At 47.4% G+C, this 13,816-nt stretch overlaps 1 protein-coding gene across 1 annotated transcript in view; it reads left to right on the top strand.

Moving 5' to 3' along the window:
* Nucleotides 1–854: 854 nt before the first annotated feature.
* The window catches only part of LOC147722386 (uncharacterized), a 144,448-nt gene continuing 131,486 nt past the window's right edge, over nt 855–13,816 (top strand). Inside the window, exons 1-2 of the mRNA XM_086967305.1 lie at nt 855–1,024; nt 3,463–3,622. Coding sequence (XP_086823431.1) covers nt 855–1,024; nt 3,463–3,622 — 330 coding nt within the window. The remainder of the gene's footprint in view (nt 1,025–3,462; nt 3,623–13,816) is intronic.

Below are 13,816 nucleotides of genomic sequence, written 5' to 3'. Positions count from 1 at the left end.
TACAAAATTAATAACATGTTAGGGAGTTAAATGAGAGGATTGCTTCAGAGAAAGTCTTTTTTCTACGAGTCCTTGCTCCATCACTATAGTGGAAGGAGTGTAACTGAATAACTTTAGGAAACATTGGGATCACTTGACAAAAGCAGTAGCCCACTTAAGCGATCTACATAAAATACTAATCCATGATCTGCATGTTACAAGTCGGGTTGCCATCTGCCCTGATTTTTACCGGCATGTCCAGTACTTTAAGGTCACAGCCGATTACAAAATCGCCCAAAAACTGATATTTTCTCCTCATCAGTATATACTTCATAAAATATTACAAGTAAATATTACAAGAATTCACTTTAAAATGTATTCTAGAACTTCCTTACCAATCCATGAATGATAATTACCATATACAATGACACAAAAGATAAGCTGAAAATGAATGCAGGGGATTATATGAAAAGTTATGTTTAACAGTATTTGTCAACCTTAGGGGTATCTGGGCACTGAGGATGCTGTGTCTCCATCAAAAATCCAGGTCCTGAGCCTCTTCCTGAAGTGTGTCAGGGAGGGTGCTGTTCGGAGGTGGAGGATAAGTTAATTCCAGGTCTTGGCAGTGACATAGGAGAAGGAGCAACCCCCATTATGGCTGTGACAGATGCCAAGGTGTGGGCAAAGGCGAGTGAGGAGGAACACAGGTGTCTAGAGGTTTGATGTAAATTTAGTCGGTGGTTGATGTAGGATGGTCCTTGATCATGTGAGGGCTTTGTAGGCATGCATGAGGATCTTTAACTGGCATCTCTTCTGGAGGGGGAGCCAGTGGAGATTTCCGAGGTGGGGGGGGGGGTGAAGTGTGACCATTTGGGATGATCCAGGATGAGTCTGGCTGCCACATTGTGTATGGTCTGGAGTCCTCTGAAGAGCTGGAGGGTGATGCCAGAGTAGAGAACATTGCCATAGTCATGGCAGCTGGTTATGAGGGCCTGAGTGACGGTCTTTCTGGTGTTGATAGGGATCCATTAGAAGATTTTGTGGAGTATGTGAAGAGTGTGTATTTCTTGTAGGGATAAATACCCAGGCAGGCTAGAAAGTACAAGAGCTGGCTGACTATAGAGACAATATTAAAATAGCACAAATTATAAGATAAAAATGATTTAAGCAATGGACTGAAATGATATCAAAAAGATATACTTTAATATAAATATAAGATAGACGTATACATAAAAATAAATAAATTACACAATAGACATATTATTTCATGAAGTTCATTTGTTTGTTCTCAAAAAGACTTCACAAAGTTTTTTTTAAAAAAGAAGTTCTTTTTCTTTCATAACATATGGCTGTATATCGTGTGTCAACGCGTTTCGACAAACTTGGTTGTCTTCGTCAGGACAGAAACGGATGTTCAGCCAGTTTTTCTAAACAAAAAGATATACAATGATAATATTTGAATGAATGAATTTAAAATCACAGTGCATTGCTTTCTTATAAACAATAACATTATTATTAAACATTTAGCTACGCCGACGACACCCAACTAGTCGTCTCACTTTCCCAGTTGGACAAACACCCGGACAATCTCCAAAACTGCCTTAAAAACATACACACCTGGATGTGCGAGTCAGCACTCAAATTAAATGGGTCCAAGACTGAGGTCATGCTTCTGGGCAAGCAGTGGTCCACCATCCCTCCCTCGGTCTGGCCAGACGTTTTCGGAGAAATTCCCACCCCGAAACAGGAAATCAAAACCCTAGGTGTCTGGCTAGAGCCCGAGCTATCACTGAAGACTCAAGCCACCAAGACAGCAGGGACATGCTTTGGCCTTATGCGCTCCATCAGGAAGATCCTTCCACTTCTCCCGCCACTATCCAGGAAACTCCTAGTTCAGGGCCTGGTACTTGCAAGGCTGGACTACTGTAACATGATATACCTCGGAGCACCAGAATCGACCCTTGCCAAACTCCAGCGAACGCAGAACGCAGCCGCCCGGCTACTCTGGAATCTCCCCTCTAGAACATCAGCCAGGCATGCAATCCAGGACCTCCACTGGCTTCCTATCCGCCAAAGGGTCGATTTCAAGACCCTCTGCACTGCACATAAGCTGCTTAACGGTTCCGGCCCAAACATCTTAAGAAACCTGGTTACCCCTTACAAAGTCTCCAGGTCCCTCCGCTCGGAAAATGAGAATCTGGCCAACGTCCCTAGGCATAGGAAGACACGCTCAGGTGGCCGCCGCTTCTCGATCAATGCCTCCACGAGATGGAACGCCCTCCCCCGTACCCTCCGACTGGAATCCAATCACCTGCGGTTCAGGAAGAAATTGAAAACGATACTGTTCCCTAAATAAAAATTTCCCCCCTGTCTGCCCTCAGGTTCGCCTTCAAGATTTTAGCGCGGGGATGCCCTCGGGTCACCATGCGCTGTACAAATCGTTAAAATAAATAAATAAAAATAAATTTACAAATTTCTCAGCCAGACTAATGTAATAATACATAGCATATTTAGAAAAGTAGTTGGAAAAGAGCATACATAGTTCATTTTATCACGGTTATCAAAAACACAAGACTCTATCTTTAACAATTAAATTGCAGACATGTGCTGTAACTTCATAGAAGTCGGTGTGTCATTCATAAAGTCTAATATTCTAGGATGGTCACCCTAAACTTTATTAAGAACTGTTTAGTTCAAGACCCAATTTGTTTTTCCTTATTTAGTATATCTACCAAGTTATTTAAGGTCATCTGTGTAAAAAGACGGCCTATATAAGATTGTGTCTAGTTTTTGTTACTTAACTAAGTTATCTATAGACAAGTATAGGATATAGGTAGTATCAGACAGTTGTTTGTTGAGGGAGATGCATCTGTTATTCCCAAGGGTTGAAGACAATGAGGTCAATGCCTCAAACTTGTTTAGTAACTCACTGAATTTATAGAGAGTTAGGCTGATATTTAGTCAGAGATGAGGCTAAGGCATACTATTTGCACATTGTTAGGCTATATCATCTACAAAAAACTCTTCTTACCAAAAATGATTAAATACCAGAAGGATATAAAGTAGTTCTAGGGAGTAAGGCACCTTTCCTTCATAAAATTCGGATTCGGTATGTGATAACTAAATAGAAAAAACATATTTAGATTACTGTTACAGTTTATCTTGGATACACATGATTCACCCTTATAAAATTTAATGATTATATTAGGTACCAATCTCACCTGTTTAGTCAGTGTTCACTGCCTCCATCTTACTACTACCTATCGCTACTCTTCGTCATTCCTTTTATAACGTAAAGACAAGGGAGAGAGATCTCAAGCGTTCAGATCCATTTAAGTCGTCATATAGCGATTTGTACACAAGGATGTTTATGGCTGAAAATGAAATCATAATTGTAAAATTAGCGTACTTCGCGAATAATCTTTTACCAGTTAGATTTAGGGTTTTTAGACTTTTGTCTCTTACATTTGTTATTTCTCACAGAAAGGCGCGATCCTCAACAGCTACTGACGGTGGTCTGAAGCGTGACACAGCAATGGAAGCCGTTGTGTGCTTTTACAAACGCTTGTGTTCCTCAGGTAGCACGCTTCTGTTTGTTGTTGTCAGAATACGGCCTCTGAAGATAGAGAAATATATCAATGAGGTAGGGGGGACCAGGATTAGTAAGTTTCAAACGGACTTTTAAAAATAAATGAGCACAGCTTAAACTGAGCGTTCCGTGAAACAGGTCTTGGCCGAGAAACGGAGTGGGGCTTTAACAAACAACCTCCAAACTAGCGAGTGCGGGTTGCAAAGTAATGATTCCAGGATTAGTAAGTTTCAAACGGACTTTTAAAAATAAAAGAGCACAGCTTAAACTGAGCGTTCCGTGAAACAGGTCTTGGCCGAAAAACGGAATGGGGCTTTAACAAACAAAATCCAAACTAGCAAGTGCGGGTTGCAAAGTAATGGTTCCGCTAGTCAGGGTTTCCCGCGTAATTGCCCGAGTTCTTACCTTGGTCGTGGTACTGTAGCGCATCGATCTCCCCCACCTCCTCGTTACGGCAGGAATGGTTGGCTATAGTGCACTAAAGGCACTCTTTTATTTCCTGGATAGGCTCCGCCTCTCTGACAGCGTCCTGGGTGTGTTCCGCCCATTCTTAAAGCAATACTCTATTTATGTATGTTTTGACTAAAAGCGCCAATATTGGGCAGCTTTATACCTACGAATGAAAGGGGCATAGGGGTTACTAATTTGGATTATGGACGACGGGAGACCACAGGGGTATTTTCTATTTAAAGAAACCAATCATAGGTAACATTTCAGCGTGAGGATATAAATCCATCTATCTAAACTAAATCCTACTTGTATTAAGATTACAATGGTATTAAATTATCGCATTCTCCCAAGCCGCCATATTAGTGCCTTCTGCTCATGCGCAAGAATTTTCCTCCAAGCTTTAGAACGTCATACTACGTAGATGCAGTTGATACATGCGCAGTAAAGATTCCACGTTTAGAGCATTTTAGTTCTTTATTCATTTCTGTTAACGTTAGTAAACACATAGGCAAGCTTTGCTAGCCCTCGCTTTATGTAGTGTGCATTAGTTTTACACAATACAAAATTAATAACATGTTAGGGAGTCAAATGAGAGGATTGCTTCAGAGAAAGTCTTTTTTCCACGAGTCCTTGCTCCATCACTATAGTGGAAGGAGTGTAACTGAATAACTTTAGGAAACATTGGGATCACTTGACAAAAGCAGTAGCCCACTTAAGCGATCTACATAAAATACTAATCCATGATCTGCATGTTACAAGTCGGGTTGCCACCTGCCCTGATTTTTACCGGCATGTCCAGTACTTTAAGGTCACAGCCGATTACAAAATCGCCCAAAAACTGATATTTTCTCCTCATCAGTATATACTTCAAAAAATATTACAAGTAAATATTACAAGAATTCACTTTAAAATGTATTCTAGAACTTCCTTACCAATCCATGAATGATAATTACCATATACAATGACACAAAAGATAAACTGAAAATGAATGCAGGGGATTATATGAAAAGTTATGTTTAACAGTATTTGTCAACCTTAGGGGTATCTGGGCACTGAGGATGCTGTGTCTCCATCAAAAATCCAGGTCCTGAGCCTCTTCCTGAAGTGTGTCAGGGAGGGTGCTGTTCGGAGGTGGAGGATAACTTAATTCCAGGTCTTGGCAGTGACATAGGAGAAGGAGCAACCCCCATTATGGCTGTGACAGATGCCAAGGTGTGGGCAAAGGCGAGTGAGAAGGAACACAGGTGTCTAGAGGTTTGATGTAAATTTAGTCGGTGGTTGATGTAGGATGGTCCTTGATCATGTGAGGGCTTTGTAGGCATGCATGAGGATCTTTAACTGGCATCTCTTCTGGAGGGGGAGCCAGTGGAGATTTCCGAGGTGGGGGGGGGGGTGAAGTGTGACCATTTGGGATGATCCAGGATGAGTCTGGCTGCCACATTGTGTATGGTCTGGAGTCCTCTGAAGAGCTGGAGGGTGATGCCAGAGTAGAGAACATTGCCATAGTCATGGCAGCTGGTTATGAGGGCCTGAGTGACGGTCTTTCTGGTGTTGATAGGGATCCATTAGAAGATTTTGTGGAGTATGTGAAGAGTGTGTAAACAGGAGTAGGCAACTGCATTGACCTGTCGTCTCATGGTCAATTGGCTGTGGACGTTGATCCCTTGGATGATCCCTAGGTTGTGTCCATGGTCTATTAGTGTTGGAGTAGGACTGAGTTCACCTGGCCACCTCCTGTGTTCCCAGATGGAAGTGTTGTTCCCAAACATCAGTACTCCTGTCTTGACGCAGTTTAATCTGAGGCAGTTGTCTGTCTTCCCGTTTGCTAAGTTGGTTATGGCCTTTCAGAGCATCTTGGTATATTCAAATGTTGTAGAGCCTGTTGATGAGGCTGTTGTCAGAGATGGTGTCAAATGCCGAAAAGTGGTCCAGGAGGATCAGGGCCACAGTTTTTCCACAGTCATGGAGAGTTCTGATCTCATCTGTGGCAGCAATCAGTGCATCTCAGTGCTGTGGTTGATACAGAATCTTGATTGTGTCCAAAAGGTGGTTTTGTTCCATGAATCTGGTGAGTTGTTGGTTGATGGCTTTCTCAAATACTTTGGCTGGGTAGGGGAGCAGGGAGATCAGTTGATAATTTATTAGATCACTGGAGGCAGTGAAGTGTTTCTTTAAAAGGGGTGTGAATTCTGCGAGTTTCCATCAGTCTGGGAAGGTATCTGGGTTGGTGGAGATGTTGAAGAAACTGGTGACATCTGTGCTGATTGGGTTGGTTTCAAGGTTGAAGAGGTGGTGGGGGCAGGGGCCAGTGGGTGCCCAAATGTGGATGGTGGACATGATGGCTGTGGTGGTCTGGGTGGTGAGCAGGACCAGGTGGTGATCGCATGGCTGGTGTTTGCTGGTGGGTAGAGGTTATTGAGGTTGAGGGTCGGGCGTTGGGGGTCGAAGGTATTGTAGATGGTGGCAATCATGCTGTGGAAGTAATCAGAGAGGGTGTCACAGTGTTCTTGGGAGGGGAGGATGGTGTTCTCTGTGCTGTTGGGTTGGCCAACAACTTGACTTTTTTTGAGAGTTCCTTAGTGTGGTTGGCTGCGGTTTTGATCCGGGCACTGATGGCTGCTTCCTTACCTTCCTTAATCGGTGGGTGAAAGGTGCTGAGGGCTATTTTGTGTGTGGCTCTGCGGGCTGGGTTCTTTGTGGTGACCATTTCTTCTCCAGTTGGTAGCAGTTGCGCTTGGTTGTCCTCAATCAATCAATCAGGAGTTTGTTAAAGCGCGACTACTCACCCGTAAGGGTCTCGAGGTGCTAGGGGTAGGCGGGGTGGGGGGGGTGCAGTTTCCATTCCATCAAGGAGGGGGTCTGTCGAAGAGCCAGGTTTTGATGAAGATGGGGAGCGATGTTGTCTGTCTGAGGTGGAGCGGAAGGGCGTTCTATGCTTTGGCCGCGAGGAAGGAGAAGGAGCGGCCTCCCTATCTGGTCTTTGTGGTGCGGGGGACCACGGCGTAGGAAAGCTGGGCTGATCGTAGGGTCCTTTGGGGTGCGTGGAATTTGAGTTGGCAGTTCAGGTATGCTGGTCCGGTGCCGTGGAGGGCCTTGTGTGCGTGGGTGAGCATCTTAAAGGTGATTCTCACCTCGACAGGGAGCCAGTGGAGTGTGCGCAGGTGCTGGGAGATGTGGCAGTGTTTTGGCAGGTTGAGGACCAGTCTTGCGGCAGCGTTCTGGATGTTCTGTAGCTTGCGGATGAGGTTTTTGTTCATTCCGGCATAGAGTGCGTTGCCGTAGTCGAGTCTGCTGGTGACCAGGGCGTGAGTGACTATCTTTCGGTGTTCGAGGGGGATCCATTTGAAGGTCTTACGAAGGAGGCGGTGGGTGTGGAAGCAGGAAGATGAGACAGAGTTGATCTGGCGGTCCATTTTGAGCTCTGCGTCCAGGATGATTCCCAGGTTGCGTGCGTGGTCTGTGGGGGTCGGCGGGTTTTCGAGGGCGGTGGGGCACCAGGTGTTGCTCCAGGCGTCGGGGTTTGTGCCCATGATGAGTACTTATGTTTTGTTGGTGTTTAGTTGTAGGCAGCTGTTTTTCATCCATTTGGCCACGGCTTCCATGCCTTCTCGAAAGTTACGTCTGGCGGTCTGGGGCTCGTTGGATAGGGAGAGGATGAGCTGGGTGTCGTCTGCATATGACACGATGTTGAGTCCGTAGGTTCTGACGATGGGGGCAAGTGGAGCCATGTAGACGGTGAAGAGCGTCAGGCTGAGGGAGGAGCCCTGGGGGACTCCGCAGGTGGTAGGTGTGGGGTCCGAGAGGAAAGGGGGAGTCTGACCCGCTGCGTCCTGCCGGAGAGGAAGGAGCAGATCCAGTCGAGGGCCTTGTCCTGGATTCCTGCATCGTAGAGTCTGCGTATTAGGGTGCGGTGGGAGACTGTGTCGAACGCCGCTGATAGGTCGAGGAGGATGAGGGCTACTGTTTCTCCTTTGTCCAGTAAGGTGCGGATGTCGTCTGTTGCGGCGAGGAGGGCGGTTACCGTACTGTGGTTTTTTCTGAAGCCGGATTGGGAGGAGTCGAGGATGTTGTGTTCTTCAATGAATGTGGCGAGTTCGCTGTTGATGGCTTTCTCGATGACTTTCGCTGGGAACGGGAGCAGGGAGATGGGTCTGTAGTTTTTGAGGTCGGTAGGGTCCGCGGAGGGTTTCTTTAGGAGGGGGTTGACCTCGGCGTGTTTCCAGTCGTCGGGGAACAAGGCGGTCGCCAGGGAGCGGTTGATGGTTTGGCGCAGCATGGGTGCGATGGTGTTGGCGGCTCTGTTGAAGATGTGGTGGCGGCAGGGGTCCGTGGGGGCCCCTGAGTGGATTGACTTCATTGTCTTCAGTGTGTCTTCGGTGGTGAGGGCTGTCCAGTCATCAATCGCTGGTTTCCGGGTGTCGGGGGTGGTTGGTGAGGGTTCAGTGTGTTGGTTGTCTTCGTCGAAGTTGTCGTAGATGCTCTTGATTTTGTGGTGGAAAAAGATGCTGAGTTTGTCGCAGAGGTCTTGTGAAGGAGGGATGTCGGTAGACTCGCTGGTGGGTTGGGCAAACTCCTTGATGATGCTGAAGAGTTCCTTGCTGTTGTGTGCGTGGGTGGAGATTCTGTCTTCAATCGCTTTTTTTCTCGTTTCTCTGATGAGTTGATGGTGGGCGTTGGTGGCGGCTCTGAAGTTGTTGTGGGCTTCTGTGGATTTGGTGTTTCTGCAGGCCTTTTCGAGGCGGCGGCATGTGCACCTGGACACTCGAAGTTCGGTGGTAAACCATCTGGATTTCTTGGCACGGGTATTGTTGTTTTTATTGAGGGGGGCTATGGTGTTGGTGCTGTCTGAGATCCATCTATGCAGGGTTCGGGCTGCGGTGTTGAGGTCGCCGCTTTCCGCGATGGTTGGGGTGGAGTTGTTGAGTGAGGAGGTGAGCTGGTCATCGGTGATTTTGGTCCAGTTTCTTTGTGGAAGCAGGTGCTGGTGTCTGTGGATGGTGGGTGTTCTGAAGGTGAAGTGGACGCAACGATGGTCGGTCCATGGGAGTTCGGTGGTGTGGCTGAAGGTGATGGAGTTTCCTGTAGTGAAGAGGGGGTCGAGGGTGTGTCCTGCTGAGTGCGTGGGCTCGGTCTCGATCTGGCAGAGTCTAATGTTGTGGAGGTTGCCCAGGAGGCATGTGGTGTTGGGGTCCAGTTGATTGTCGAGGTCCAAGTTGAGGTCTCCCAGCAGGGTGTAGTTGGTGGATGCGATGGCCTGCGGGGAGATAATGTCCGTGATGGAGTTGGCGAAGTGTCCGCGGGGTCCAGGGGGTCGGTAGATGAGGGTTCCTCGGAGGGCGGCGGTAGGGCTGGCCAGTATCTTGAAGTGAAGGTGTTCCATCAGTTCTGTGGACTCGTCAGGGAGTGTGCTCAGGCGAAGACTAAATATGTGGATGATGGTGATTCCTCCTCCTGGGTGGGTGGGGCGGTCCTTCCTGGAGATCTTGTATCCTTGGGGGATGGCGATGGCGATGTCCGGTCCCGAGGTGGTGTTGGTCCATGTTTCGGTGAAGAATGCTACATCTGGGGTGGAGCTGTCGAGGAGGTCCCAGATTTCTGTGGCGTGTTTGTGGAGGGATCGCACATTGAGGAGGATGCATTGCAGGGTCTTTGGTTCGGTTGTGTTCTTGTGGGCGGGATGTGCTGGATCCGTGTTCTTGGCGGTGCTGCAGGTGGGCCGGCAGCGGTGACAGCTGAAGGGTCCACGGGTGTCGGCTGGTGATGCTAGCTTGCAGTTGTTGTTGCAGCCTGGGTTGAGTACGTGGAGTGCTGCTGGGTCGTTGCGTTGATGGGGCGGAGGTCCAGGGTTCCTGGTGCTGGTCGCGGATGGGTCGCAGACGGGCGCAGACGTGCTTGCCTTTGATGTGCCTTCGGTGCACCAGCGGCGCGCCCGCAGCCCGCGGCCGCTATTAAGTAGGGGTCGGGGAGGGCTGGACAGCTGGGAGGCGGGAGCGGGGAGGGGAGCTGGATTGGGCCGGTTGCGCTGGGGGGGAGGGGCCGCGGGGGCAGCAGCGGCGGGGAAAGGTAAAGGGAGGAAAGAAGGGATAAAGAAAAAAGGGAAAATAAGCAGAAATAAGGCACAAAAGAGCAGAGATGCAGAAAAGAGAAGAAAGGTGAAAGATAGAAAGGGTAGAAAAACGAGTGAAAACGAGTGAAGGAGCAGAGGGAGAGAAAGGGAAAATGGGCAGAAATAAGGCACAAAAGAGCAGAGGTGCAGAAAGGTGAATGATAGAAAGGGGAAAAAACGAGTGAAAACGAGTGAAGGAGCAGAGGGAGAGAAAGGGAAAATGGGCAGAAATGAGGCGCAAAAGAGCAGAGGTGCAGAAAGGTGAAAGATAGAAAGGGGAGAAAAACGAGTGAAGGATCAGAAAGAAAGAAAGGAGACAGAGGTCCACTGCACCACCAGGGATGAGGCGCATGGAAACCTGCGGGTGGAGGAGGGCCTCGATCACCAACACTCAAGAGTGCAGGGGCAGGGGCACCTCACTTAATGGTGGAGCTGCGAGGGTGGGAGAGCAATTTCACTGACAATGAGTCAGTGGTCTTGCTCGCCTGTCCCCGCAGTGGCCGCCATTAAGTAGGGGTCGGGGAGGGCTGGACAGCTGGGAGGCGGGAGCGGGGAGGGGAGTACCAGCTAGCTTGTTTTTAAGTTTTGTTGGCTTTTGCTGGTTTCAGCGGGGCAACTCTGTTAGTGCAGTTAGTGATCCAGGCAGAGAAGTTCTGGACGGCCTGGTCGAGGTCTGCTGAGGTTATGGGCTAGGTGATAGGAAGGGCTTGTGTACATTGAGCTTCAGTGACCTTGCTACAGCTGCAGTGGGATGCAGTTTCATGCTCAGTGGTGGTGTGAAAGGCGTCAGAAATGGTGAATTATATAATGACATGGCCGGTCCAGGTGACTTCCATTGTGTGGTTGAATTTGATTCTTTCGCTGGAAGTAAAAATGGAGCCAAGTGTGTGCCTGGCCTTGTGTGTGGGTTCGGTGACCAGTTGGGTCGGGCCAATGTTGTTCTGGTTTCCCAGGACGGTGATGGATCAATGAGGTTGGAGATGGCATCACAGAATGTGGGTTGTGGCCCCAGAGTACTGTAGGCAAGAGTGCCTCTTATTGTGGTCTTTGTTTCGGTCTGTAGTAGGAAGTTGATGTGTTCCATGAGGGTCATAGAGTCATCATTGGTGATGGAACATCTGATTTTTTCCTTGAAGATGATAGCAATGCCTCTCCCTTGTGTGTTCTTTCGGTTTTGGTGTATCATCTTCTGGCCATCAGGAGTGGCAATGGCAATGTCGGGGGTTCAAGGAGGGGTTAAACCACTTTTCTGTGATGAAGGCAACCTTAGTGGAGAGATTATCTCCCAGATTTCTGTGGCGTGTTTGCAGAGGGAGTGGGCAGTGAGCAGGATGGATTGGATTGGTTCTCTGGGTGGAAGTAATAATAACAATAATAATTTCATTTATAATGCACCTGGTTATATCCAACACTGTGTCCCCATGATAGGATCCAGTTCCCCGACAATAGAACAGAGAGCAGCTAAGAAAAGCAAAAAAGAAGACATAACAGAGGCCCCAAGAAAAGACTCACATTAGGATTGGAAGACCCATGTTTTTAAACCTTTATGGAAGATTCTCTCAGACTGCTCGGCTCTCAGGGTAAGGTTCCACTTTTTAACTGCCAGATATCCAAAGGAACAAGCCCTCATTCTGGCCCTATGGAACCCAGGCACTTTGACCAGATGTACTGTGGTCGACCTCAAATTGAGAACGGGACTATGTTTAGTTAACATGGGGTGTAGATACTAGGACATCTTCTCCACAAAATTCTGTGGCAGTAGCACATTGCTTTGTAGATGATCCTTTTATCCACTGGCAACCAGTGGAGGATATCCAGGGCCCTGGCAGAGGAGGCTCTTCTGAGAAGGTTTCGGACCAATCGTGCAGCTGCATTCTGGATGCTTTGCAGTTTATTGAGGCATTTCTAGCGGCTCCTAAGTATAGTATATTGCCATAGCCAATCTGGGATGTGACTAGAGTGTGCACAAGAGTTTTCCTGGCAGATAGAGGTAGTAAGTCCATGGTCTTTCTTAGGATTTAGGAGTGGCATGGGATCCTTCGTAGGTTGTGTTTCAGGAGAAGTGGCAATTTCAGCATCTGAAGGGTCCTTTGGTTAATTGTGGTGAGGACCTGAAGCAGCTCTCTTTTCAGTGTCCAGGGTCCAGGTTAAGGAGTTCCTTGTTGGTGTAACACCATATGGTGGGAGGGCCTGGGGTCCTCACAATGGGTGCAGACCAGGCGTGGATGGACGCAGATGGGCTTGCCTTTGGTGTGCCTTCCACATGCCAGCGACACATCCACTGCGGGCGTCCATGCAGTGGCCTCTATTTGTAGTGCTAGGAGGTGGGAGGGGCTAGCAGGGAGGCTGGAAGGCGGGGATCGAGAGATGACAGGAAGCAGGAAAAACAGCTGGAGCAAAACATGAAGAAAATAATAGAGAAGTGGCAAACCAACTACCTTGAGGCTGGGGGTGAGGAGCTGATTCATGAGGCTGAATGGCAGAAAGGCAGGAGAGTAGGAGAGCGGTGCACTGACCAGGAGATCAGAAGCCGCTCACTGGAGCCGTGCAGCTGCCTTCATTTGTAGTTCTGGGAGGTAGGAGGGGTTAGCAGTATGGCAGGAGGGTGGGGATCGGGAGATGGCTGGAGGCAGGATAAATGGCAGGAGCAAAAACAATAAAACAAAATATGAAGGAAAAATTGTTTCTGTACTTTTATCTTCATACAACATGTTATTATAATGTAGTACAAATTGTAAACGTAGTCACCTTCACGTCTTGGTGAGTTCAGACTGTGGTTGGGTGTTTATGATGGGCATTATTTAGAGCTCTGAAGCTGAAAGACGTAAGCGTTTCTCACAGAGACTGCCTATAGGCCATTGCACATCCAATGCTTGGCCTCTCTGGAGAGCACACAGAGAAATGGTCATATATATGACAGTTGTAAATAAAAGCACTACTACGCAGGTACAGGCGTGGGCTAGGTCATTGTCAGTTTTGTGTTACCATCTGGCCCGAGGTAAAACCAGGCTCTTTTCTTCCCAAATCTCTCAAAAATAGTCTGTCTTTATAACTTACATCACATCTTTCCATTTTAGCAGCAGTTGTTACCCTCTCTTTTTGTATGTATTTCCTTTCATCAGCACAGGAAATGAGGAGAATCCAGCTGGACCAGGCAACTATTGTTGAGCCTAACCTGGGATCAGGCCAGCATCAGTGAGATATGCTGAATTTGTCCTAGTGTAATATGCTAACACTGGGACTTATTCAGTAACAGCTGCACGCTGTCGGTTTTTCTTTCAGAAACTACCTTTAGGAGAAGAGGGGGTTTCTAATTTTCACTTTGTTCACAAGGTCTCATTTAAAGATCTATCAGCCTTTCTTTTGTTAGAATCTTATCATGACTTAGTGCTAGCTGGAGCCTAACACCTAAATATCAATGTAATGGTGGGAATCAAAGACACTTAGCTTGTTATTACTTTACACATGCTTCGATGACACTATGATGTGTAGCCAGATTTTTTACTTTATTCAACCTCTATTTGTAAGAGAAACACATGCTCTGTGAGAATGTCAGTTCTATCGGTATGACTAATTACAATCTTGATGTAAATAGCGATAATTTTTATTTTATTTTAATTTATAAGGCTATTTATCCTAATGTAGGATCTTAAAGCACTTTACTCCACAAAAATCTATTATACAGAGATAAT

The sequence above is a fragment of the Lissotriton vulgaris genome, chromosome 4_1 (assembly GCF_964263255.1).
Source record: "Lissotriton vulgaris chromosome 4_1, aLisVul1.2, whole genome shotgun sequence".
In the NCBI taxonomy this organism is placed as follows: Eukaryota; Metazoa; Chordata; class Amphibia; order Caudata; family Salamandridae; genus Lissotriton; species Lissotriton vulgaris.
The sequence above is the reverse complement of the archived record's forward strand: the minus strand, read 5'-3'. Positions and strand labels throughout refer to the sequence as shown.